At 59.9% G+C, this 25,588-nt stretch overlaps 1 protein-coding gene across 6 annotated transcripts in view; it reads left to right on the forward strand.

Annotated features, from left to right (window-relative positions):
• The window catches only part of HDAC7 (histone deacetylase 7), a 35,642-nt gene that overhangs the window by 381 nt on the left and 9,673 nt on the right, over window positions 1–25,588 (forward strand). The window contains exons 1-16 of one of the 6 annotated variants that reach the window (XM_035002795.1): window positions 9,589–9,864; window positions 15,616–15,666; window positions 18,309–18,485; window positions 18,583–18,767; window positions 18,893–18,983; window positions 19,247–19,358; window positions 19,993–20,108; window positions 20,285–20,410; window positions 20,752–20,843; window positions 21,036–21,146; window positions 21,302–21,482; window positions 21,700–21,896; window positions 22,144–22,317; window positions 23,475–23,694; window positions 25,085–25,218; window positions 25,350–25,470. In XM_035002795.1, the coding sequence (XP_034858686.1) occupies window positions 9,813–9,864; window positions 15,616–15,666; window positions 18,309–18,485; window positions 18,583–18,767; window positions 18,893–18,983; window positions 19,247–19,358; window positions 19,993–20,108; window positions 20,285–20,410; window positions 20,752–20,843; window positions 21,036–21,146; window positions 21,302–21,482; window positions 21,700–21,896; window positions 22,144–22,317; window positions 23,475–23,694; window positions 25,085–25,218; window positions 25,350–25,470 (2,140 nt within the window). In that variant the 5' untranslated portion in view covers window positions 9,589–9,812. Of the gene's footprint in view, window positions 1–81; window positions 434–9,588; window positions 9,865–15,615; window positions 15,667–18,308; window positions 18,486–18,582; window positions 18,768–18,892; window positions 18,984–19,246; window positions 19,359–19,992; window positions 20,109–20,284; window positions 20,411–20,751; window positions 20,844–21,035; window positions 21,147–21,301; window positions 21,483–21,699; window positions 21,897–22,143; window positions 22,318–23,474; window positions 23,695–25,084; window positions 25,219–25,349; window positions 25,471–25,588 lie in introns of those variants that run through there. The other 5 variants (XM_035002796.1, XM_035002800.1, XM_035002797.1 and 2 more) reach the window with 5 other exon arrangements.

The following is a 25,588-nucleotide window of genomic DNA, read 5'->3' on the forward strand; positions in this document are numbered from 1 at the left end:
CCACATCCGCCCGCCCCAGGGCAGCGGCAGGCCCGAGGGAGGGAGTTGGAGGCCCCGGGCCGCTGGCGCGCAGGCCGGGGCGTCCCATCACCCCCAAGCCCGGGGAGGACCGACCGGCGGACCGGGCAGGGAGGAACGGCCGCCGCGGGGCCCGGGAGGGGGCGGTGCTCCGGAGCGGAAGGTTTGGAAGCGCGAGGGCAAAGGGCAGGACCCGCTGAGTTGGGGCCGGCCTCTTGGCGCTGGACATCAGCGCCCCCATCCCGCGGGTCCCGGGAGGGCCGAACTCCGACCCCTCGGCATGGGGGGGGGGCGGCGGGGGGAAGTGATCCCCTGGAGGGAGGGTCCCGGACCGTGAGGTTTCTCTGAGGACCGCCCCCCACCCGTGCTCACCCATCGGGACGAAGAGACACCTGTGCCCAAGTGAGCTGCTGAGGTGCGGGCAGCGGCGCGGGAGGGTGGGGACTGAAGGTTGTGTACTGAGGGGTGGGGGACGGGATGTGCGTCCCCCAGGCCTGGGGTCTGTTGGTGCTGGGGAATGTGAGCGGGGGGCGAATCTGGCAGCTGGGCCGGGCTCTGGCGCCCTGAGTTCCTAGGCCTGTGGCTAGGAGAGAGCCCTCTGGAACTTGCAGGCCACCCAGTTCCCCCAGCCTCATTTCCTTCTCTCTGGCTACCCATTCGGATCTGACCTCGCCAGCCACAGCTGCTACCCCCCCCCCCCCCCCCCCCCCCCAGTCCTGGCCATTCCCTTGTCTCTGCTGGCTGTCCTGCATACAGAGGCCTCTTGCAGCATCTGGACGCTGGCTCTCTTGCTGCCGCCCATCCCTCCCCACACCCAGAGTCAACATCTGCTTGAGGCCCAGCTCTGCCTGCCAGTTTTTAGGTTGAGAATGAGACATTGGCCCTCAACATCTGGACTCAACAGCCTGTTCCTGAGACTTGCAGCAGGACCCATGGGGACCTTCCGCAAGACCACTGCCCAGCCACTGGGCTGAAGGAAAGGAGACGGTGACTCAGTTCCCTACCCCCTAAAGGGGTACTTTGGCAGCCCATATCTCCCCAACAAGGACCCCATAGGCCAGGTCCCTAAAGTGGTTTGGCTGCCACACACACTTCTCTCCTCACTCCTCACCCCAACCCTCTTATACTTCCCAGGCACCTTTTCTGGCTTCTGCAAACCACTCTTAGCTCCTCATTGCTTATCAGCTCATCCTCCTTACTCTCTGCTGTTTCCTCTACCCACCTCGTTTGTAAGTAATTTTCTTCTTCTCTGTAGTCACTTTAGAGGGAAACTAAGGTACAAAGCAGTCACTGTGTTGTACCCAGTGAACCTAGACTGGAACCGGGTCTGGACGACCTACCAGGACTCCTTCGCTGCCTTTAGTCCCCTGATGTTCCTCCGCCTGGTAGGGACAGGCTCAGAGCGGCCTCTTGGTGTTACATCTAGAATGGCCCTGGGGCAGTGTTCTGAGGCCTCTGTGTTCTTAGCTTCAGCCCCTGGGTGGGTGTCTCTCTGGCCACTTGGTCTTAAGCTGGGATCCTGAGGCTGGCAAGGTTGCATTCAGGTCTTGCATTGACCTTCCCAAGAATCTAAACTGGTCACTCTGCTTTGACACTGAAGCTCAGTTTCCCCATCAATAACATGGGGACAACATTTCAGGTGCCCTTCCCAGAGCACAGAGGAAGAGAGGTTGACTCGAAAGAACTGGACCGGCATCCACTGTGGGGGCTGTTATGCTGCCCCTAACTTCCTTCAGGGATGCTGGACAGACCCCCACTTTCGTCCGTGGTGGCTTCTGGGAATGAGAGGTGGAACTCTTTCTTTCTCCATCCTCTCCCCAATCCTCATTTAAAACACTTGGGAGTGATGAACGAATGTGTGATGGGGGTGGGGACCCTCCTATAGTTGTAGGCATGCTGGCCCAAGGACCTGGGAGGTAGAAGCTGGTGTAACCCCAGCCTCCTGTTGTCTTTCTCCTGGCCTTTCATTAAGAGCTGGTAATTTTGAAGTTGCAGGGGCCCGAGAGAAGGTGAGCTAAGGCAAAGTTCAGGGTCATGCAGCCAGGGAATGGTAGGCTGAGTGGGGCCAGAACCAGACCCTCTAACTCTGCTGGTGCCCATTCTCCTGGGCTTCCCCTCCTCTGGCCTGGCTGAGGTCCTGCCCATGCCCACCTTTCACACATTGGCTCTGGCCTGTCCTTAGTCAGACTTAAGACTGGCCGGGAGGTATTGCTAGAAGCAGGGGCCAGAGTAAGGCCTGGGAGCTGGGGGGAGGGCATCTGTCCAGGACTGTGCATTTGTGTGTGTTGGATTTGTTCACTAGATGGGGCACTTCCTCTGGGGCAGGAAGCTTTGATTTCCTGTGGTGGGGGCGTTGGTAGGATTAGGAGTGGGGGGCTCAGCTCCGGGCCATCCCTGATGTTGTTTAGAACCACAGAGGGGCACTTTCTGTCTAAGGCTGCTTCCCCCAAGCCAGGGGAGGCAGGAGGAAGAGCACTGGTGAGGAGGCCCAAGCTGAGGCCAGAGAAGGAGGCTAGAGAAGGAGGCCATGAGGGCAACGAGATGGTGTGTGTAGGGGGGCGGGTAGTGGTGGGCAACACAGCAGGAAGCCTGGTCAGCAGGTGACCCTGCCGGCTATTGTGTTTCCCTGTGCTATTTCCCCCCCGTTTCTGTGGTAACCTTCCCCGGGGGACCCAGGCCTTCGGGCCGCAGGAAGGTGCCCCCAGACAGCCCTTTCCTTAGAAGCCTGAGTATTAGGAGGAGTCCCTAGATCGGGCCACCTCCCTAGCCCTTTTGGCTCCTGAGGACCAGGGCCTGGGAATCCAGGCGAGTGGTTTGAGCGAGTACTGATGGGGGTGGTACCTGGGTGTAGGCCCTCTCGAATCTCCTGGGTGGGGAGGGGGGCGGGCAGGGGAAGAGGAGGGGCTGCTGGACTTTGGGGAGGGCTCTGTACCTCCCCTCATTCCATCTCTCCACTGTCCTCCTCTGGCAGCCCTCCCTCTACCAGGGGAAGGTGGACAGCCTGCTGCCTGGGGCACGGGGGAGGGGTGGGGGTGGTAGACGCGGGAGGGATGTTTTCAGCAGAGCATAGCTCCTTTGGTCCTGGACCAGTTCCCAGAGGCAAAATAAATTCAGGAGAGCGTCTGTTTAGTGTGGGTCACCATGTGATGGGTGTGTGTGCACACTGGGTTTGTGGCGGGGGGTCTGTTTGTGTGCCCCCAGGGCTCTGTATGTACATGTGTTTCCGTGGCAATTTGTGACCCATGTGGTGGCTCTGTGTTGGGGGTTTGGAGAGCATGCACACGTGTACTACAGATGTACGACATCCGTATCGTTGTGTACCTTTGCAGTTTATTGCTCTGTGTGGGATATATGGGCATGTTTTGGGAGAACGTATACCTGTGTAAGAGTGGCTTTTTTTTTTTTAATTTTTTATTTATTTGACAGAGAGAGACACAGCGAGAGAGGGAACACAAGCAGGGGGAGTGGGAGAGGGAGAAGCAGGCTTCCCGCCGAGCAGGGAGCCCCACGTGGGCTCTGGGACCATGACCCGAGCCGAAGGCAGCCACTTAACGACTGAGCCACCCAGGCGCCCCAAGAGTGGCTTTTTAATAGAAGTCCAGATGTTTGCTGAAAAGCACTGTCTTCCAATGCCAGTGCCTGTACCATTTGCTTCAGTCACCTGGGAGGGTGTTAAAAATAAAGATCCTTGGGCCCCATTCCAGACCAACTCAGAATCTGCAGGGTTGGGGCCTAGGAATCTGGATTATAACACGTGCTTCAGGTGATTCTGGTGCAAAGCCGTGTTTGAGGATCACTGATCGGGGCCAATCTTTTCGTTTTTTTCTTTTGAGAAGACTGAGACCCATAAAGGTATGTGGTTTGTCCAAGGACACAGGGCTGTGAAGAGGAAGATCTAGGAAAACTCAGCCCTTTCAAGACCAGTCCTGGACCTACCCAACCACTGTCTCTGTGTGCATGTATGCACGTGCCCACACTGGGCCAGATGGGGCTGGTGTAGACACTAACTGGGCCTTGACCTTTCCCCTGGGGTGCCAGGCTTCCTGACCTTGCTCTTCCTGTTACATCCTGCTTTCTCCTCCCTGAGGAAATCCTGGAACTGTTGAGCATCTACCGTAAAGGTGATGCTGAAAGCCAGGAGGCCCCATTTACTGAGCTGGTCATTCAGCTAGTCATCCATTCATTGGAGGCTTACTGGCCCTGCCGTGTGCCAGGCACCAGGCAGAGATACACAGTGAACCCATAGGCAGAGCTTGCTTCTGACCTCAGGGAACTTCCACTTTAGTGGAGGAGACAGACAGTAACAAGTAGGCAAGTAAAGAAATGAGTGTATATATCTAGTTACACACTGTGATAAGCCCTAAGGAGGAAATGAACTGCGTGCAGCAATAGAGAATAGCAAGGTGGGACTTCCTTCAGATAGGGTGGCCAGGGGAGGCCTGCTTGAGAAGGTGACATTGTTGCCTTCTCTCACCTCCCCAGACCAGAAGTGGGCCCTCAGCGCTTCTGAGCATGCTTGGGAACTGCCTGGCTCCTGGTGGGGGCCCTGGGCTGAGCGCTGGCTGAGGACTGAAGCCTCTTTCCTGGCATGGCAGGTAGCAGGGTCTCTGCTCCCCAAGCAGCCCCCTGAGGTTGGCTGAGGGGGAGAGAAGGAAGGGGAGCTGGACAGGGCTGAAACTGAGGCTGCCCCGTTGCTCTGAGGAGCGGCAACCTTTTCCCTCTGCCAGGCTGAGTCCAGGGCCAGGCTGAGTCCGGGGCCCTAGGCAGGCATGGTGTGGGGAAGGCAGCAGCCTCTCCCCAGCAGCTCTCAAGCGCCACCCCATTCCTGCCGCTCCAGCCTCACCTTCCTTCCGCCTCATCCCCTTCCTCCCCATCTCCCCACCTGGGAACTCCTGTGCCAAGTCCCTCCTCTCTGGGTCCAGCCTGGCTGCCTCGGTAGCCACTGGGATTTATCTGCCTGGCTCAGGAACCACTGTGGACAGGGTCAAGACTTAGAGAGGACCTGGCCCTGGAAGACAGGAGAGACCAGAGAGCCTCTGGGGCAGGACCCGAAGAAGACCCGGCAAAGGAGAGAGCCAAGGCCAGCCGATCCGGGGTCCCGGCAGGAGAGAAGGCGTGAAGGAGTGCTTTGGCTGGTTGCCCCAGAGACTCTCCTGGGCCCTTGGAGTCTGCTTCCCAAATTGGGTGAGACTCTCAGCCCAGGGGGCAGACATTAGCTAGTCCCCCTGCAGTCCTACCCCTTCTGCCTCTCAGGAGGCTAACTTTCACATCGGGCAAGGAGCCCTCAGACCCTCTCACCTCCAACCTCTTCTGCAGTGGGAGGTGGGGGGGAATGTGTTCCCTGGGGAACATAGAGCTGAGGCTGCAGGGAGCTGCAACCCTTTCCTTAGAGACCGAAGCATCAGAGGAGCCCCCCAATAGGAGAAGAGCCCTCTTCTGCCCCCTCCCCCTACTGCCTCGGCTGGCATTCTACCTGGGGCCTCCTTTAGGCTGCTCAGTGCCCAAGCCCCCTGGACTCCACTCCCAAGCTTAACCCCAGCCCCTCCATAACCCCCGCAGTAGGATGGGGAGGGGACTTTTAGTAAGGAGGGCACAGGGCTAAACTCACCATCCCCACCCCACCTCCTTCCCACTTCCTTTTTTCCCCAAGTTGCCTGCAGGGATTGGAAACCCTGGTGGTCAGAGACCTTGGGCCTGCAGGGAGAGCCTCTGCCCTGGGAAGAGGGAGGGCTACCCCATTCCCGCTCAGGAGTACAGCTCAGCTCCCTGCAGAGCCCGTTCCAAGGAGCCCGGCGCTGGCTCCTGCTGTCGCTCCCAGCCCAGGAGGTCTCATTCCTGCCTCCCTCCAGCTCCCAGGAAGCCTGGGAAAGGCAGGGCCGGCTGGGAGCTGCAGGTTCGGAAAGAGTCCGGGGTGGGGGAATTCGGCAACTGGGCTGTAACCGTCCTGTTTTGCTTGCCCCACAAAGCTGCCCGGGCATCCGCTGTACCGCCGGGGCGTTCAGGTTCGAGAACTGCTCTCAGAATGACAGGCTGGTGGCACCCGGTTGGGGCAGGGGGTGGGGGTGGGGTGCAGGGGGGAGCCCCCAGCGAGGGGGAGCTGGAGGGTTAAAAATAGCAGCAGCCGGGTTTCGGTTAGCAAATGTGGAGGCGGGGAGCTGGAGGCGGGGCAGGAGGCGGGCAATGTTTGCCCGCCGCGCAGGGCTGTGTTTCCCCTGGGTCCCGGGAGTGAGTCACGGTGGAGACGCTGAGGAGGTGCTGGCACAGCACCCCCACCCCCACCGGGGCGAGGAGCTGAGCGCAGCCTCGTAGCAGTGGTTCTAGAAGGTGTGCACCCACCTTCCAGGCCTTTAGGGCCGTCGCGAGAGTTGGGCCGGTGGTACTGTAGGATCAGCGGCGGGGGGGTGGGGGGGTGGGGGGGGTGGGGAGACGAAATGTACCCTTCGGAGGCCAGAGACCTGGCTTGGATTCCGGGTGGCCCTCTGTGAAGCCGCGGAAGGGCCCTGAGTCTTGGTTTCCCAGTCTTTCAAGTGGGAATTTTCTCAGATGCGGAGGCAAACCCGGGATGGACTCTAAAGCCCCCTATGGATGTTAATTATCACCTTTGGACCCTCCTGTGCCCCTTGCAAAGCCTGACATCAGAGCCTTCCAGTAAGGACACAGAGGGAGGGATGGGATGGCCTTGGCAGAGTCCCTATTTCTCTTGCAGACAGCTAAGTGTAACCTCGGGCACGTGGCTCTTGGTGCCTCAGTTTCTCCATGTCTGTAACACAAAGATAGCAACAGTTTCAGCCCCATGGAGCTGCTATAAAGATGAAAGTAAATAATGTCAGCGTCAAGCCTGGCATGAAGCCGGTGCACACAGAATATTCATGATTATCGATGTTATTGTTCGTATTTTTGAAGGTCAGGGATAGGGACTGTTGAAGACGTGAAGAACAGAAACTGGGCCCAGCCCCCGTTCACAGACAAAACCAGGCCAAATTCACTGTTCCAGATTCCTCCACCCATGAGGGCCTGGGATAGCAGGAGTCTGCAGCCAGAAGTCACAGGGTGGACCCCTTCTTCTCTCTTGTAGTCTGCTGCCCCCCGGGCTCCCCCAGCAAGGCAGGCTGCTGGCCGACCCCGGGGCCTCCCAGCCAGCTGGCACTGGGGAAGGGTCTGGGATGGGGCCGGCCTGATGGGCCTGATGGGCCTGATGTAGGATACCTTACCAGCATCTGCTGGGGTGACCTTTATTTTAGCCCCTCCCTGGCAGCTCTTAAGAGGAGCATAAGGGAGAGGAGGGCTGGGAAGGTCAGTGATGTCAGCAGTGAGTATTCCCAGCACTGTGGCCCTGGAAGAGGCAGGACGCATTTCTTTCAGGAAATGATCATTATTCAGCCTACAGGCATTCATTAAGTCAGTCCTGACCTGGTGCCCAGCCCTGTGCTAGGCCCTCTGTGTGATTCAGGAGAGGCAGGGGATGCGAGGTTGTAAATAATGCAGAACCTCAGAGGCTTCAGGGTCCAAGAATACGGTGCATGGAGTCCACGAAAGCCTGCTGTCCTAGTTCTCATGGGAACCAGAAGCTGAACCTTGACTTCATGGCCCATTGTGACATCTTTATCCGTGGTGTGCGTGTGTGTGTGTGTGTGTGTACATATACATATGTATTCTGTTTTATTATTACAGAGGCAGTTCTTGTGCATTGTAGATGATCAGACAACACAGACAAGCAAAAATTCAAAAACTGAGAAGCATTCTACTCCCAGCGGTCAGAGACCACTGCCACAATACCTCTTCGCATCTCCCTGTTTCCCGACATGCCTTTCTAGGTTATAGTTTTTACGAAAATGAGATTACACTGCACATGCTGGTTTTTCAGTGCTCGCCACCTTCCACAATAGTAAATTTTCATCTCATCGAATTCCCACTTGGCCAGAGATCGTCCTTCCCAGCTGGTTTGTCCAAATCAGTACCCGGGACCATGCGTCTGTTTACTGAGTTCCCTGAAGGCTCTGTGAGCACCCTGGCTGCATTTGTGGTCTGGAAAAACCCTGGCCCACCAAGTCCCAAGGGCAGCCGCAGAACCCTGGCCGCAGAAGGGAATCCTGTCACCAGGAGAATCTGCCTGGCAGGCCTCTGCCATCTTCCAAAAATAATAGGCAAAATGAGGGGGATGCCCAGGCACAACTGGGATGGGGATCTCTGGGTACTTACTGTCATTAATATTAATGTGGTGCCCTGTGAGTGCCAGCATTCATAGCTTATTGCTATTCATGGCCTCCTCTATCTGTGATGCCCCCAGGCCTGGGAGCTGGCCCAGGTCTCCACGGTGGCCTCTGCCTTCCCCTGCCCCAGGTCCAAGGGCTGATGGTCTTTGGCTGTGGTCCTGGTCCCCAGGAGTCTGCCCTCAAGGAGAGTGCTCTGTTCTGCACTGGGGGGTGCCTCCGTCTCTTCCACCTGCCCAAGACCTGGCTGTGTGTCTGAGGCCTGGGCGGGGAGAGAGAGGTGGGGGGGGGGGGGAAGAGAGAGGGAGCACGAGCTTCTCTTCCCAAGGGAACTCACTCCCAAGTAGCCGCTCCATGGGTGACTTGCTCTGGTTATGCAACCTGCATTTTCTCCAGTGCTTGACAGTTTCCAGAATGCCTGCACACAGTATCTGATCCTCCATGGCAGCCCTGGGAGGGTTGCTTGTTTGCTTATATCCTGCGGGAGGCTGCTTACAGGAAACAATGAAATAGTAACATGTATGTTTAAAAAACAGGGAAAACAGAAGATGAAAAAGGAAGTGAAGATGGGTTTGGGAGTGCCTCCTGGAGACAAAAGGCATGTGAAGGGGACACAGGCGGAGATGACTATCTCTGCTGTTATTTTTGTTGCCGTGGATGTTTTCTGGGTGGAATACTAGCACACTGTGGGAACACACCACCCTTGGGGGGCACGCCCAGGCCTTCAGATGCTGGGATCCACTGTGTCCTCTGGCCCCTCGGTGACCTCACCTCACCACCTGGGGAGGTGGGCGGACCTGTGTGCCAGGGTCACGATTATGAGCTTAGGTCCTGGGGCCCCAGGAGCCCACTTATGAGCTGTGAGGCCTCCGCAAGCTTCTTAAAAACTCCACACCTCAGTTTCTCCCTTTGTATGAGAAGGATGCTTGGAGCATCTACCAGACAGGGTTTTTGTGAGGACCAAGTGAGATAGTACGAGTAAGATGCTTAGCACGGTAACAGGCACACAGTGGGCATTTGGTACAGAGTTGTGGATCGTCACTAATCTTATTCATTAATAATTATAAATCCTAATTATTAATAGTACTAATCTGATGACTTGAACTTCTCCCTGGCAAGTCTCTGGAGTGGGCTGAGTGGCCTCCTGGTGGCACAGGTGGGAGGAGCCAGGGAAGGCACATCTCGTGGCTCGTGCGGTTGGCAGAGGGTGGGGGGCGAGCGGGAGTGGGGGATGTGGGAGGCAGGACCTGGCCGAGGGGGGCCCAGAAGCCGAGGGAACAAGGAGGAGTGCGAGGGAAGGGATATGAGACCTTGGAGGGGAGAAGGAGCGGCTCTGAGAGGCAGCCCCGGGGCGGGGACTGTGCTTCCTGTTGGGGCAAGCGCTGGCCCTTGAGAAAGACTGTCTGGGGCTGGCTGCTAAGAGGGAGCAGCTGGTCTAAGTGGGGCAGCAGGGGCTGGGGGAGGGGAGAGACAAAGGCAGAAGCTGACGGAATCTCCCCTCCTCTCCCCACATTACAGATGGGGCCCCCATCTTGACGGCTCAGGATGTTTTGCTTATGATAGGAAAGATGGTGGTTAGATACCATGGTGAACTTCCTATCTCAGGGATTGGAGCTCCTGGAGCAGGGGAGTGAGGGTAAGTGGGCTCTTAGCCTTTGAGGGCTTTCAGGACCTGAGAAATCCTAGGGCAGCCTGACCAGGGGGCTGGGAGTGGGGGGGAGATGTGCCGGCTCAGGAATTCCCTAGGTGCTCGGGCTGACCTGGCTGTCCGGAGACGCCGGTGGGTGACAGGAAGTGGATGCAGGCTCTCCGAGGCCAGCCACCCTGAGCAAGAGGCTCTGCCTGCCCCTTTGCACCTCTACGGAGGACAGGCAGGGAAGACGGAGTGGTGGTCTGGGAGGCCCCCGGAGGTGGGCAGGGCTTGGAGGAGCCCCTGTTTCTCTTTGCCAGAGGACGGCGAGGCTCCGCTGAGAGTGCCAGTCCCAGGCACCGACAGCTGCACACGACTCGGGATGGCTCGGCTCCCCGGGCCTCAGCGTCCAGCGGGTCCCCGGCTAGGAGGAGAGGCCACGGTGGGCGGGGGGAGAGGACCTGGGCGGGGGAGGGGGGGCAAGGAGCCAGGAAGGACGCTTTCCCACCCCCAGGGAGCGCGAGCTGCCGCTGCCATGGTTACGTCTGCTTCCTGTTTGATTCATCTCAAACAGCAGAGGGGGGGTGCCGGCCCCCAGCTCGGGCCACTGCTGCGTGGGGCTGTTTACAACAGCCGCATGTGGGATTCCCAGAAAGAGACTCCAAACCGGACATCCTGCGGCTGCAAAATACCCAGGTGTCAAGAGCTAAAAATAGCTGCCCTAGGGCCCCAGGCAAGGGGCAAGGGGCATGCTCACCGCGGGGGCGGAGGGCTGGCCTGTGGCCTCCCATCCAGGCTGTGGGAGTTGCAGGGCTTCAGTCCCCTTGCCGCTCCCCCCGTCGCCCCCCGCCCCGGAACTTGGGCTGACAGGGGGCCTTTGTCTGGGTGGCCGTAGCCCAGGCCACTCACCTGTGAGGCAAGCCTCTGCCCCAAGGGCAGCTGGCCTCTCTGCCTGCGAGCAGCCCAGCTTGCTTTGGGACTCTAATGAGAGTCTCAGAGGGACTTGGGAGCTTCTAGAGAGGGGACGTAGCAGGCAGTGGAGAGCAGGGAGAATAAAGCCGATGCTCTTCCAAGACCGCAACCTGTCACCAGCCCCTTGCTCCCACATGCAGTCCGAAATCATTGCTTGGAATCTTCGAAGTCAGCAGTTGCTGTCCATAAGTGATTCTTCAGGACAGTCTTCACGGGAACCGGGAGATGAAATAAGCAGCTTTTGCTCTCTAACCTCCAGCAGGCCTGGCGTCTGCCGCTGGGACTGGTCTCTGCGGGGCTGTGTGCTCTTTCCATCTTTCCCTGTGCTGAGCCACGTCCTGCATTTGCTCCCTACCTGCCGGCCTATGGGAGCAGATGCGCCAGGGAGGAGCAGGGGAGGGTGTTAGTTGAGAACATGGATTCTGGAGCCCGGGTGCCTGGCGCAAGTCCCAGCCGAGCCACTCCCACGTTATGGGACTTCAGACAAGTTATTTAATCCTGCTGGGCCTCAGTCTACAGATCTGTGTAATGGGGATAAAAACAGGAACTGCCTCCTCTGGTGAGGGTTAGATGACTTAGCACATGTAAGGCCCGCAGAACAACTGGCCCATAGTGAAGTGTTCGTTTACCAAAGTTCGGATGGAAGAGAAAGGGAGGGGAGTGCAGTCGGAAGAGGTGGGGCAGGGAATGCATCGGGGAGAAAATGCACCGGGGCAGAAGAGGAGAGGGCGCAGCTGGGACCAGACACTGAAATGCGTATGCCAGAAGGGAAGCCACAGCCCAGTTCAGGGACAAATGGTAGTAATGGAGACTATTGAGGGAGCACCTACCGTGTGCCAGGAGCTTCACTCACAGCGTCGCTAATCTCAGATGACCTCTTCCAAGTGCATGTTATTCTTGCCCCTTGGGGCAGCCAAGGCTTGACCAGGTTACACTGTGTCCCTGGCTCTCCCTGTGGGTCACCAGGGGAGCCAGAGTTTGAACTCACGTCTGTCTGACCTCAAAGCCAATGTCCTCTGCTGTGGACCCTCGCTTCCATTACTCTGGGTGGCAGGAGTTTCTAGCCAGTTTGCAGCCCCCTGGGTTCTGGAGAAATCTGGAGAAGCAATAAGTAGCTTCGTGCCAAGATAATGAGCAATAGAATTAATAATGAGCAAGAGAATTTCTGGAAGGTGGGGGAGAGATAAGAAACCATTAGAAAAAGGGTTGATTCTAGGGAAGTTCTTGGGAGTTGGATGACTGAGAAAGTTTTTGTCTTACACTTTTTGAGACCCTGAACTTTTTAGTATCTGCAAGTCGTCTACTTTTTAATTTTTTTAAAAAAATTGTGGGCTGTATGTGAAGCTTGTTGAAAGTGAGAAGCGATTTCATTCATACGTCCATGTCTTCAAGGCCTGGAGCAGTGACCTCACATGGGAGTACTGGGTGTCTGCATTTGGGATTGCTTTCTTGGCTTTCCCCTGCCCTGGCCTGGCCGGGCGGCTCCCCTGCTGGGGGACCATGACCTAGCCCCTTCCCCTCGCTCTTGCCTCCTCTTGAAGTGAGAGGGTTGCCCGGAATAGGCTCTCGAGCCCCATCAGCTCCTAAGGTTCTCAGATTCTGTGACCGGAATGCCTTCGAGAAGAGCCTCTCCTTGGTGCTCAGTGCTCAGTCTGTGTCAGGAGGGCCTGGCAACCGTGATGTTCTTTCTTTCTCGTGTTTATTTATTCTTGGATCTTCCTGAAGCCGTTTCAGCCCCAGCTTTCATCTTCTCTGCCAGCCCCCATGCAGAGTCAAGCTTTGTCCTGCTTGTGTCAGGGAAACAGAACTAGAGCCGCAATGTGGGGTGTGGAGGGAGCCAACTCTGAACCTGGGACCTGGCCTCCTGCCGTCGCCTTCTTTCCTCTTGCCCGCTGGGGCCCAGGCCTTCCTGCTACTCCTCTTCAGCTGGTTGGGAGATCAGGGAGGTGGGGACAGCCTCAGAAAAGACATCAGAGGTGTGGGCAGGGGGCTTCTGCTCCTAGGGAAGCCCTCTTCCTGACAAAGGGCCTGAAACACCTGGGAGAGCAGGTGAGCAGTCTGGGCTCAGGTTTCCCGCCGCCTTGCGCCTGCCTAGGGGCAAAGTCCCATCTGTGGGGGAGGTGAGGCCCAGGCCCACCAAGTAGGAGTGGGAGACCAGCTTGCACAGGGGCTCGCGGGGCCTTCGTGTCTGCTCTGGGGCTGCGGTAGACCCACTGGGGCAGTATTTCTGGGGCTCTTTGGTTCTGTGTGGGGTCAGGTGCGCTGGCTTGGGAAGTTAACTTGGTAGGCCCAGGTGCCTCGGTGCCAAGTAAACCACCTCTTCAGTCTGACTGTGGCGGCTTCTGAAGGTAGAGATCAGGGGGGCAGCCAGGATTCCAAAACGGAGAGCTCTCCACCCTGGTGGGGAGCTGTGTGGAGAAGGGTCCAGGCCTAGGGCCGGTTCAGGCCCTCAGGTCCATTCACTCCTGGTTTTATTGGTCTGGTCCCAGGGTAGTGGTAACAGCACCCCAAGAGGGGCCAATGAGAAGAAGTGTCCCCCAGATCATGGCCAAGCCTGGCTTGCAGAATGATCGCTTTCTGGTTTTAGTTGAGCCAGCAGCTGGGTCCCCTTAGACACCTCCCTTCTCTCTGGGACATGGGAGAGCTGTTGCACAGGTCTTACCTTCGTTGCTTTGGGCTCTTCTGAGCTCAGAGGCCGTCAGAACAGAGCCAGGGCACTGGGGGAGAAGCAGAACTTTTTCCAGGAATTGCTTCTGGAAGCAGCCCCTGTTGGCAACCCGCGCACTCACAGGCGTGCCTGCTCCCAGCTTTTCCGAACAGAGTTTCTATCATAGATCATCATCACAAAACATCCCTTTGGGCTCAGTAACAAACACTACAGAGTTCAGGGCCATTTGCTTGTCTTCTATCCAGAGAGTGCATGGTGTCCTGACTCCATGGTTACCAGGGGAGCAAGGCTTGGCCCTGCTCCCAAGCATGATTGCTGCTGACCAGCCCGCGGGCAGGGGCTGAGGGGAGGTAGGGGAGAATTCCCACTACGCAGGGGCTGGAGGCCCTGGACTGACACAGAGGCCTGACTCAGCCTCTGCGAGTATATCCGGGAGCCCAGTTCAGAAACCTCTCTTGGGAGACCAGCAGAAGAAATAGGAGGTCCTAAGAGAGCCTAGAGAGGGGGTTACTGCATCCTGGGGAGGGGATGCTGCCGGCCACACCAGTGTTCCTTGGGGCTCACAAAGCTTGAGAAATCTTCATGCCACGTCCTAGGCGGGGGGCCGGGGCGGGGTGTGTGGGGAGCACCATGGCTTTTGAGTCACTCCTTCCTGATGGGCCTGGCATGCATGCAGCAAGGTGGTAGGTGCAGACGGGCGCTGCTTCCGAATGACACCATGGAGACCACGATTAGTGGAGTGTTGAGGGGGCAGACGCAGAGTGGGTGCTCTGGGCAGGGAGCGGGAGGGAGGTCGGGGTGAGCTTCATGAGGAAGCCCGTGGGCCTGGGCTGCGCCGACTTTGGGGAGATAGGGCCACCCTTCCCTACCCGACGTCAGCAGCTGGAGCATGGGGCACTGGTGTGTGAGGGCAGCCGGCCCAAGGCTCTCTGGGCCTAGAGCTGCCCCCTCCCGCGGTGCCTGCTTGCAGGGAGTTCGCCTTTCTTCAGCTTCTGCCCCTTCAACCCAGACCCAAAAGAGCAGCGCCCACCAGTTGCTCTTCAGAAAATATCCCTTCTGCCCCAAGGTTGGCCTGGGGACATCTTTGTGTGTCCCTCAAGGGCCCCTGCCACGTGGCCTTCCAGTCTCCTGGACTCCTGTCCCCTGGGCCCTGAGCTGGGACAGCAGAAGGGAAAGGGGTCCATCTGGGACAGGTGACCTCAGATTCATCTCTGTCTTTCCTTACCCCAGTGGGCCTCTGGGCAACTTTGTGCCTCTGTTGCTGCCTAGCTCTGGCCCTACCATGGGGTTTCTTGGGTTCTGAACGGGATGGGGGTGCTCTGGGCTCGGCTTATGAGCCTGAGAGAAGCGACCCTTTCCAAAAGCAAAGACTTTTATTTCAGGTTGTTAACAAAACAAAACAAAAAAACAACGCTGCGAGGTTCTTGTGTGGGGGGGCGCAGAGGTTGCAGGACCCGGGCTGGGGCGGCCGGAGGAAAGGGATTCCTGCTGTGGGGGCCTTGGCTGTGTGCTCCAGACCTGCTACTTCACAGCTCCCACCATTTCTGACTTGGCCTTCAGGCCATGACCCAGTCCCTCCCCAACTGTGGAAGCTTTCCCATTGCCACCTGCTCCTATCTGCTCCCACCTGGGAAGCCTCTGAGCAGCCCCCAGCTACCCTTCTCTGGGTCCGCTTCTCCCCATCTCCCTCCTGGCAGCCTCACCGGCCATGCTATCCCACCTCTGGCCGCCTCCCCTCCAGTTCTCTTTCCCTTTGGGTTATGGGAGCCTGGGCTCTAGGAGGATGGTGTTCGAGCACATCCAGGAGGGCTGAAGGCACCGTTGGGTGAACTGGGGCCGCCTCGGGCCTGCTGTGGACTGGGCTCTAGCAGGGCGGGATGTCTGAGTCACTGGCCGAGTTGGATGAGGAAGAGAGGGCTGGCGAGCGCTCTCATTCAGCATGGGAATTTGAGAGAAGGAATGGGGCGGAATCCTTGCTTTTTGGTTAGCTTCTGATGGAGGTGCCGGGTTTAGGGGTGCTCAAGCTAGAGTGGGGCCTCCCCACCTGGCCTGGCCCTCTCACCCTTTCCCCACCCCTTCCCTGCAGCCCCTTCATGCCCTCTCTCTTCTCTCTACAGATGGGACCCAGGTGAGGCCGGGTGCCCGCTGCCCCAGTCCCCCTGGCACAGGTAAGAGTCAGGCCCGAGGGAGCCCGAGGTGGGGAGTGCAAGATGAGGGTGGAGAGGACATCAGAGGGGCGAGAGAAGCAGGGGAGCTGGCTGATGGACCGGAGGGTTGGGAGGTTGGGGTTCTGGGGGTGGGGGCGAAGTTGAGGTGAGGGTGGGGTGAGGAGGGGGGTGGGAGAGGCAACTCTGGATCTAGGCTGGTCCCACTGCTGCGAAGCACAACAGGAAAAGAAAAGGCAGGATGCTCTTCTTGTCCTTGTTGGCTGCAGTGAAGCAGGAAGGCAAGTAGGACGCTAATGTCTGTCCTCAGCCCCCTGTCTCACATCAGGCTCTGGGCAGGGCGCCTGCTTCTTGTTCGTTGGCTTCAGTCCTCACACTGGCCCCGCAAAGTGGGCACAGCATCCCTTGCAGGTGGAGAGATGCCTCTTGCCACTCGGGTGGGAGGGGAGGGACCCCTCTCCTGGGTCCTCTCACTGCCCCTTGCCTCCTCTGCCGTTCGGCTGTGCTCTGGTTTAGGATGTGCCCACGGGGCGGGGGCTGGAGTGGCTGAGGGCCGCCCCTCCTCAGCCTTAGCCCATGTCCACGGAGGGCCTACTGGTGTCTGATGCCTACAAGTTACGCAGGGCGGTGGGGAGTGAAGTCCGGGTGTCCTCTCGCCTCCCTCCTGGTTGTCCAGAAGTTTACAGGCAGGATGGGGAGACAGGACTCACCAAGAGTAGAATGCATTAGGTGACCAGTGCCAAAGGAGGGCGCAGCGGACAGAGTTCATCCCTTCATTCAAGAAACACTAAATTCACACCTGTTGTCATGTAGTCCTAGACATGTAATTTACAAAAAAAAAACAAAACAGAAATTGGAAAAAGAAATATTGATGAACCTCATCTCTGGGCCAGGGCACCTTCCTAGGCATTTTAGGGGGGCAGATACAGAGGTGTATTCATTGATTCAACCAGTATTTATTGGGTTCTTGTCATGTGCTAGGTACTATTCTAGGTGCTGGGATAGTAAGAAGTAAAAAAAAAAACCACAACCAAATTCCTGCACTTGGGGCTGGACTCTGATTGTCCCTGCCCACACTGGGCTTGGGGGGCACAGAACCACCAACGTGACTGGAATCCAGAGGAGGGAGGAACATGGGGCGGTGGGCTGAGTGCAGGGAAGAAGGAAGATTCCAGCTGGACTTGGAAGAAGGGGCAGGATCTGGAAAAGTAGAATCTGAGGGGTGAGGCCGGTACCACCAGGGGGCAGCCCTGTGCTCAGAGGGGGTGGATGGGGCCTCTTGTCCCTGTGAAGCCGACGCAGCTAGCCCTTTGCCCTGTGGCCTGCCTGGGGTTCTCTGAGGTCCCTCTTACCTCATCAGGGGAGTCACCCCAGGAAGCCAGGACACCAGATGTGGAGGACTGAGACCCTTCCTGGCAGGAGACTCAAGCTGAATGAGAATCTGGGTTCCCTGAGTGGATGCTTGAAGACGGGTGGGGGCATGGAGGCTGTGCTTGCGTGCTGCAGGGCACATCTGGATGCACAACTGTTCCCTCTGGTCTCTTAGTATCCGGACAGTCGTGGTGGGCACCTCCCTGCTGGGCTCCTCTTGTCTCTCACGGGCAGAGAACGTTAGAGCGGACGCCCCTTAGCAGTAACCTACTGCAAGCCTGTCTTCCTCTGTCCAGTGAGAAACCCCCACGAGGGGTGCTGACTTCCTGAAAGTCCAGGGGAAAATGGAGCCAGAGCACTGGCCTCGGCAGGACCAGAACCCGTGTTCACCATGCCTCTCGCTGGGTGGCTTTGGAGAGGTCCCTTCCCCTGAGCCTCAGTTTCCGCATTTGGGATAATGGAATAGCAATAACCACCTCCTAGGGCCTATGGGCGCTTCAGGGTGAAAGGGTTTTGCAGGCATGCCCACAAGTGTGCTGTAGATCGAAGGTAATGGTTGGTGATGGTTGAGTCGGGCCTGGAGACTGCGTGCCCTGACTCCCTGGCTGCTGCTGTCACAGCTGCCTTCCAGCGCCCCTCAGCCTCTGGCTGCCCTGATGGCGGATGCCGAGCCTTGTTGGCTGAGCCGAAGGAGGCCTCTCCAGAAAGCTTTCCCCAATTGTGTGCTCTGTCCTAGGCACACCCCCACCCCCCCGCCCGCCAGCCGGCTTCCCCTTCTCCAGGATGACTGACGGCCCTGCAGACACCCCGCCCCTGAGCATCTCCAGCTGCTCAGTCCAGCCTGGCCCAGCTGGCTGTGTGGGCCTAGGACCTGGTCTGGTGGCCGGTTATAAATAGCTCCTGCCCCCACAGCCCTGGGCAGGTACTCCCGGTGTGGGTGCAGAGGACACTTGAGAAGAGGCGGCTGAGCCTGCCGTCCTCCCAGTGCCAGGCCCAGAGGGTGCCGGGAGCAGGCCCCACGGGCATAGGGGCCAGTGAGCTGAGGAAGGTGCCCTGCGGATAGGGCTGTGCAGGCTCAGGGTGGTGGGCCAGGGCTGGCTGTGGGCTCAAGGCGCTGCTTCTTTATCCTCTGGCCTAGGAGAGAGCATGGGAGGGGGGCAACTGGGAGAGCCCCTCTGGGGCTGGAGGCTGAACAAAGGGGACTGCCGGATAGCTGTCTTTGAGTGCATTAGGGGGCATCCTGGCCAAATCTTCTCATCACTAAATCCTCCCAGCTCCCAGCCCCTGCCCTGGAGGGGCAACACCGTTTAGTGGGAAAGCACAGTGCTCGAGTCAGGAGGCTCCGTTCCGGCACTGCCTCTGTAGACTAACCCTGCAAGGTTCCATGACCCGCCCCGGCCCGGGTGAAATGGAGCTGGAAAGACCTACCTCGTGGGACCACGGTGACAGAAGTGAGGAAAGGCCCCTGCAGAGTGTTTCGCCATGGTCAAGGGAGCCTGCAGCAGGCCAGGGGGGCCCTGACCGTGCCCCCTCTCTGTGCGCCCCCAGGCCACCCCAGGCCCCGTGCAGACACGCCAGGCCCTCAGCCCCAGCCCATGGACCTGCGGGTGGGCCAGCGGCCCCCGGTGGAGCCCCCGCCAGAGCCCGCGCTGTTGGCCCTGCAGCACCCGCAGCGCCTGCACCATCACCTGTTCTTCGCGGGCCTGCCGCAGCGCTCAGCAGAGTCCATGAGGGTAAAGCCCTAGCTCCCCCCACCCGCGGCAGCCTCGAGCTCAGCCCCCACGCCTTCAGCCTCCCCAGAGCCTCGGCTCCTTCTTCAACTCCTTGCCCCTTCCTGGGCGGCCGGCCCTGCCCACAGCTCCCGATGGACGCGCCGGTGCCCCAGTTGCAGGCGGGCCCCCAGGAGCAGGAGCTGCGGCAGCTTCTCCATAAGGACAAGAGCAAGCGGAGTAAGGATGGAGCCTCCCGCCCGGGGCCGTGGCCCGCCCGCAGGGGCGCATCGGGCTGGGGCGGGAGCCACGCCTCCCTCTGCTGGCCGGACGGGCGCTGCCTGTGAATGTGGGTGGGGGTCTGGAGGCTTCGCGGGAGGGGCAGGGCCCCAGGCTTGGCTCTTGCCTCCAGCTGTGGGTATGGACAGGGCGGTGGGCAGGCCGCGGGCCGGGGAGGCCACCGCCCACCCACCCCCGACCCACTCCTGCCCCCCCGCCGCCAGGTGCCGTAGCCAGCAGCGCGGTCAAGCAGAAACTGGCAGAGGTGATCCTAAAGAAACAGCAGGCTGCCCTAGAGAGAACAGTCCATCCCGGTAGCCCCAGCATTCCCTACAGGTAACGGTCCCTTGTGTCCTTGTCATGCCCCGCCTCCCGAAGCGTCAACCCACGAGCCCTTGTCCTCGCTCCGCCTGCCTCCTGGGTGCTCATCAGCAGACCTGTACCCCCACCTCTAATCATAATGCTGCCCCAACCTCTCTCCTCCCGCCACACACCTGCCCCCTTTTCTCCTTTAATTATCACTCCCTACCCCACCTGAAGCCCTTCCTCGCTGCACCCCTCCTCCACCCCAGGACAGACATACCACACTGGCTTGCTTCTTCCTACAAGAGTCCCTCTTCTCTTTAGGACTTCCCCTAAGCACAAAAATATCCTGCTTCCCAGAGGAGTTTCCTCCCACAGGGGACAGGGTCCCCAGTGTGACTGGCCCTCACCCAAGTCCTGGGACCCTGGCTCCTATGCCGAGATCCCGACCTGCCTTGCAGGCTGCCGGGAGGGAGAGTGGCCCGGTGCTGCCACCTGGAGGTGGCCCCTGTTCTTGGCAGCCGCACGACGCATGGCCCTGTCAGTGACTGCCTCCCCTGGCAGGTCCTGGGGCCCCGTGCTCAGGAAGAGCCCTCACAGAGCCCTTGGCCGCCGGGCCCCTGGGCATCCCTGCCCCTCTGAAGCCGCCTTGGCCTTTCCTCCACAGAACTCTCGAGCCCTTGGAGACGGAAGGAGCTGCTCGCTCCATGCTCAGCAGCTTTCTGCCTCCTGTTCCCAGCCTGCCCAGTGACCCCCCAGAACACTTCCCTCTCCGAAAGACAGGTGAGTGGGACGGGCAGGTGGGGGACCCTCCAGGGGAGGGTCAGGAGCGTGGAGGGGCAGCAGCAGGTCAGCCCGCGGTGCTTTTCTCCCGGACGCTGCCCTCGCTTGCCTTCACCCAGAGGTGACCGGGAGGGAGGAGGGTAGTGTGGGGCCACGTAACACTGGTGCTCCCACAGTCTCTGAGCCCAACCTGAAGCTGCGCTACAAGCCCAAGAAGTCCCTGGAGCGGAGGAAGAACCCGCTGCTCAGAAAGGAGAGCGCCCCGCCCAGTCTCCGGCGACGGCCCGCGGAGACCCTTGGAGGTGAGGGCCCGCAGGGTGGGCAGGGGTGGCCGGTGTTGTCGCTCTGGCTCGGTCCCGCCCGGACGGGGCGGCCGTGCACGGTTATACGGGATGTGTCCTACACGCTCGCCAGGGGGCGGAGTTGAGGCTGAAAGCCAGCCCCTGCTTGGTTGGCTAAGCTGCCGTCTGCCCAGAAGAAGGGGCACCTTAAAAACGTGTGCAAAGGCACCGGAAGCGAGTGGTGGCCTGCCTGCCCTTGTGGGCAGAAAGCGGGAAGCAGAGGCCACCCGCTGGGGAAGGGGGCCTGGCCCCATTGTCCCAGTCACACTGGGCCGCTGACTGTGCCCCCCCCCCCCCCCCAGACTCCTCCCCGAGTAGCAGTAGCACGCCGGCGTCAGGCTGCAGTTCCCCTAATGACAGCGAGCACGGCCCCAACCCCGTCCTGGGCTCCGAGGTAAGGCCTTGCCGGGCCGGGCTCCCTGGGGGCGGTTCTGAGGCTCAGCCTTCTTCTCGGCACGCAGCCCTGACCGAGCTGGGGCCGCAGGGTCTGGGCAGCCTGGACCCGAGCCTCCTGGGGGTTCTGGGGAAGGCGGGCCCAGGGGTAGAGGTCTGGGACCGGTGACCCCTGCCCTGCTCCCCACGGCAGGCGCTCTTGGGCCCGCGGCTGCGGCTGCAGGAGACCTCTCTGGCCCCGTTCGCCTTGCCGACAGTGTCCTTGCTGCCCGCAATCACGCTGGGGCTACCCGCCCCTGCCAGGGTGAGTGGCTGAGGCGCCCTCCCCCCGCCGCCAGCCCCCAGCTTCTGTTGCTCCCTTCTCCTACCACCTCACCCCAACACCTTCACTGCTCTCTCTCGGCGAGGGGTCGTTCCCCCCCGACCCCACCCCCATGACTTCTCCCTACCTCTCCCCAGGCTGATGCTGACCGCAGGGCCCATCCGACTCTGGGCCCTCGGGGGCCAGTCCTGGGGAGCCCCCATGCTCCCCTCTTCCTGCCCCACGGCCTGGAGTCTGAGGCTGGAGGCCCCTTGCCCTCTCGACTACAGCCCATCCTCCTCTTGGATCCCTCAGTTTCTCACGCCCCTCTGCTGACTGGTGAGTTCCAAGGCTTCTCCAGGGGAGGGGCTGGTCCCTGCATCCTGCTAAGGGCCAAGCTCGGAAAGGGTCCCTTCCTTCCTGCCCCTTCTGCAGCGCCCCCATCCTGCGTGTCTCCCCGCTGAGCCCATGCCCCCTTGCCATCCCGTGCCTTTGCTTCCTTCTGTTCCTCCCTTGGGTTCCCTCCTTATGCCCCCCCCCACCCCGTTCTTTCCAGTGCCCGGGCTTGGGCCCCTGCCCTTCCACTTTGCCCAGTCCTTACTGACCACCGAGCGGCTCTCTGGGTCAGGCCTCCACCGGCCACTAAGCCGGACCCGCTCAGAGCCCCTGCCCCCAAGTGCCACCGCCCCCCCACCGCTGGGCCCCCTGCAGCCCCGCCTGGAACGGCTCAAACCTCACGTCCAGCTGATCAAGGTGAGGGGAACTGGGTAGGGGAGGTGATGAGGGGTTGCTTCACTGGGCCCCTGGGGGCTGAAAGAAGGGAGGCTCAGGAAGGGCTGGGACCTGGAGGGCCAGAGACAGGATATGGCTCCTGAGGGCCCAGAGCCACGTGGCCGCTCAAGTCCCAGCAAGATGAGTGGCCACGCAGCCCAGCCCACCATGGCCCACCGCACAGCCTGCACCCCGGCATGGCTTCTCAGTGGGCGTCTCCCTTCCCCAGAGGCCAGCCAAGCCAAGTGAGAAGCCCCGACTGCGGCAGATACCCTCTGCTGAGGACCTAGAGACGGATGGTGGGGGAGTGGGGCCAGTGGGGGATGACAGCCTGGAACACAGGGAGTCGAGTCACGGGCAGCATGAAGCCAGAGGCCCCGCTCCTCTCCAGCAGCACCAGCAGGTACGGCACACCCACGTCCCCGGGAAGGGGTAGTCGGGAGACTCTAGGGCCTGGCATAGATGGAAGGGAGGGCGCTAGCTCATCAGTGCAGGAGACAAGTCTGGGACCCAGGCTGCCCTACCAGATCGGCACCAAGGTGCAGACACGTGCCCCCTGCCATGCACACGTTTGCATATGTGCATGCATGCACGCGTGTGCACTCACACATACACACTCTGGCAGCCTGCCCATCTCGGGAGGAAGCCATATCCCTTGTCTGGCACTGGCCTCTCACAGAGCTGGGCATGTCCCTGCCCTGGCCCGTCTGCCCTGTGACCGGTTGTCCTGCGTCCAGAACGGGGGCTGGGACCGGAAACAGGGCAGAGCCAGGCACGAGCACTTCAGCCAAGGCGCTCTCACAGCCTGAGTCCAGCAAGCCGTGGGGGATTAGTTTGCTAGGGCTGCTGGAACAAGTACCACAGACCCGGCCCCTCAGAGGACAGAAATACGTCGTCTCACGGTTCTGGAGGCCTGGAGGCTGACATCAGGGTTCGTTCTTTCCAAGGGCTGTGAGGGAAGGGGCTGCTCCTGGCCTCTGTCATCGGCTGTAGGTGGCTATCTTCTCCCTGGGTCCTCATGTTGTCTTCCCCCTGCCTGCCTGTGTCTCACCTTTCCCTTCTTATAAGGACAAAAGTCATATTAGATTAAGGCTCACCCTAATGACCTCATTTCAACTCGATTACTGCTGTAATTACCTATAAGGGCACATGCTGAGGTCCTGGGGTGGGGCTTAGGGCTTCACGAATGGGAAGTGGCTGGGGCACAACTCAGCCCACGGCACGTGGCAACAGTCCACGTACCTGCAGTGGCTCACGCACGTCCCTGTGTCCTTGGGCAGTTGGCCCGAGGCCCCTTACCTGGGTTCTGGCTTTGGACTCCCAAGGGTCCGAGGAGCTGTGGTAACACAGGGTGGTCATTCTGGGCTGCAGACCTTTGGGGGTGGTGCAGGGGGCCGAAGGTTCAGAGATCAAAGGCTAGAGCCCTGCCAGGAGGCTGGACTAGAGGCATCCTGGAATCTCTCCCGAAAGGGGCCTGCCTGGAGGTTTCCAAGGCCTTGGGCAGCAGGAGATGGAGCAGAATCCTGAGACCTGGAGACTGAGGCCCCCTGTGTCCCTCAGGTGTTTCTCTGGGAGCAGCAGCGACTGGCTGGGCGGCTCCCCCGGGGAGGAATGGGGGACTCTGTGCTGCTTCCCCTGGCCCAGGGCAGTCACCGGCCCCTGTCCAGGGCTCAGTCGTCCCCAGCCGCACCTGCCTCACTGCCAACTCCAGAGCCCGCCAGTCAGGCCCGTGTCCTGCCCAGCTCAGAGACCCCTGCCAGGACCCTGCCATTCACCACAGGTGAGGCCTACATTAGACTGGGGCAGGAGAAGGGGCTGGGGGCCTACAGGGGCTCAGGCGCATGTCCATGTCGCGTCATGCTGTCACTCGGGACATTTTTCGAGGCCACAGAGCACTTTCTTGGCCTTGTCAGATCCACACGGGGCATCCCACGAAGCAGGTGGAGCGGGTGGTTGTTCTCCTCTTGCAGAGGAGGAGGCCTGGGCTCGGGAAACTAAGGTGACAAGCTTGTGGTCAAAGAGCAAGCTGATGGTCAAGCCAGATTAAGAATCCGGGTCTCCTGACAACTCGTTCAGACCTTTCAAAAATGATATTTACTATGGTTTCTCTGTTGGTAAAAAAAAGAGCTCAAAAGCATTTTAGAAATTTTGAGAAATACAGAAAAACATAAGAACACAATAAAAATCACCAACCGGTGTCCCACCAGCCCGAGGCACCTCTCCTAAATGCTGTTCTAGCTCGGCGCCATCTTTGCCGTAGCTGTATTCAGATACCACACACACGCTGGTTGTGGGTTGAGCCCCGCTTATTCTGTGAGCGTATTATGAATACACCCTGATACAATTAACGTTTAAAAATGAGATTTTTATAGTATTTCATCACAGTATTTTTTTTTTTTTGAAGATTTCTTATTGGTTGGGCAGCTAGGTGGTTACTCATTTTTCCTCATGTGAATTTCCTTGTCCCTGAATCTTTACCCATCCCTGGCGTTGTTTCCCAAGGGCTACTCTTAAGGAGTGTGGCATCCCTGGGTCAAGTGGGGTGAGCATTTTGAGGATCCCCATGTCCTGAGGCGTGCTGAAATTGACCCACCCACTGACAGCGTGCAGGGCCCTCTAGGCGGCCCGCTGGTCAGGCCGAAACAGTCACTTCCCCAAAACTGCATCTGTCTTGTCACGTGGCCCAGCGTCACTGTGGGCTTCCCAGCTCTTGGCTTGGGGGTTTCTGAGGAATTCTTTCTCCTCTCACGCCCCCCTGGCAGCCTGTCTGGGTCGTGACATCCAGCGTGAGACCCCGACATTACGCCTCCTTTTGTCAGGCTCTGGGCTCTTGAGGTCTTGGTAGCCGTAGGGAGCCATGTGGGGAGGGTCAGAGGGCAGGAAGGCAGGGGCTCTATGGCCTCGGTGTTGGCTGGGGCCGAGCTGGCGTGTGCGGGGGTGGGGGGGCGCCTGAGGCTGGAAGAGGCTGGGGCGTGTGTGTGTGTGTGTGTGTGTGTGTACACGTGCGTGGAGGGCTGAGGGGCCGGATGGGGCATGCGGGGCTGTGTGAGTGGTGGGGGGGGGCTGTCAGGTCTGGCTCCATGAGGGTGTGGGCGTCTGCGGCCGTGGGGGGCAGCGGGTGGGGGCTCCCTCGGGCCCGGGCCCTGAGCCCTGAGCCCCGCTCTCGGCAGGGCTGGTCTATGACTCGGTCATGTTGAAGCACCAGTGCTCCTGCGGAGACAACAGCAGGCACCCAGAGCACGCGGGCCGGATCCAGAGCATCTGGTCCCGGCTGCAGGAGCGGGGGCTCCGGGGCCAGTGTGAGGTGAGGCGGCAGCGTGGGTGCGTGTGGAACCCGCGGAGGCAGGGGTCGCGGGCGGGAGGGGCCGAGCGGGCGGTGGTCGCGGCAGAGCGGGGGTGAGCCGGGGCTGAGGAGCTCTGCGGGCCCTCCCTCAGTGTCTCCGGGGCCGGAAGGCCTCCCTGGAGGAGCTGCAGTCCGTGCACTCGGAGCGGCATGTGCTCCTCTATGGCACCAACCCGCTCAGCCGCCTCAAACTGGACAACGGGAAGCTGGCAGGTAGGGGCCCAGGGGCGCCTGGGATCCCGTGCCTCCCCCGACTCACCCAGCCGCTGCGTTCCCAGCTCTGCCCAGCCTGTTCCCCCAGCGTCCTGGGCGTCCCCACGCCGCGGCCCAC

The sequence above is a fragment of the Mirounga leonina genome, unplaced genomic scaffold (assembly GCF_011800145.1).
Source record: "Mirounga leonina isolate KUSES-001 unplaced genomic scaffold, KU_Mleo_1.0 Mir_126, whole genome shotgun sequence".
Taxonomy (NCBI): Eukaryota; Metazoa; Chordata; class Mammalia; order Carnivora; family Phocidae; genus Mirounga; species Mirounga leonina.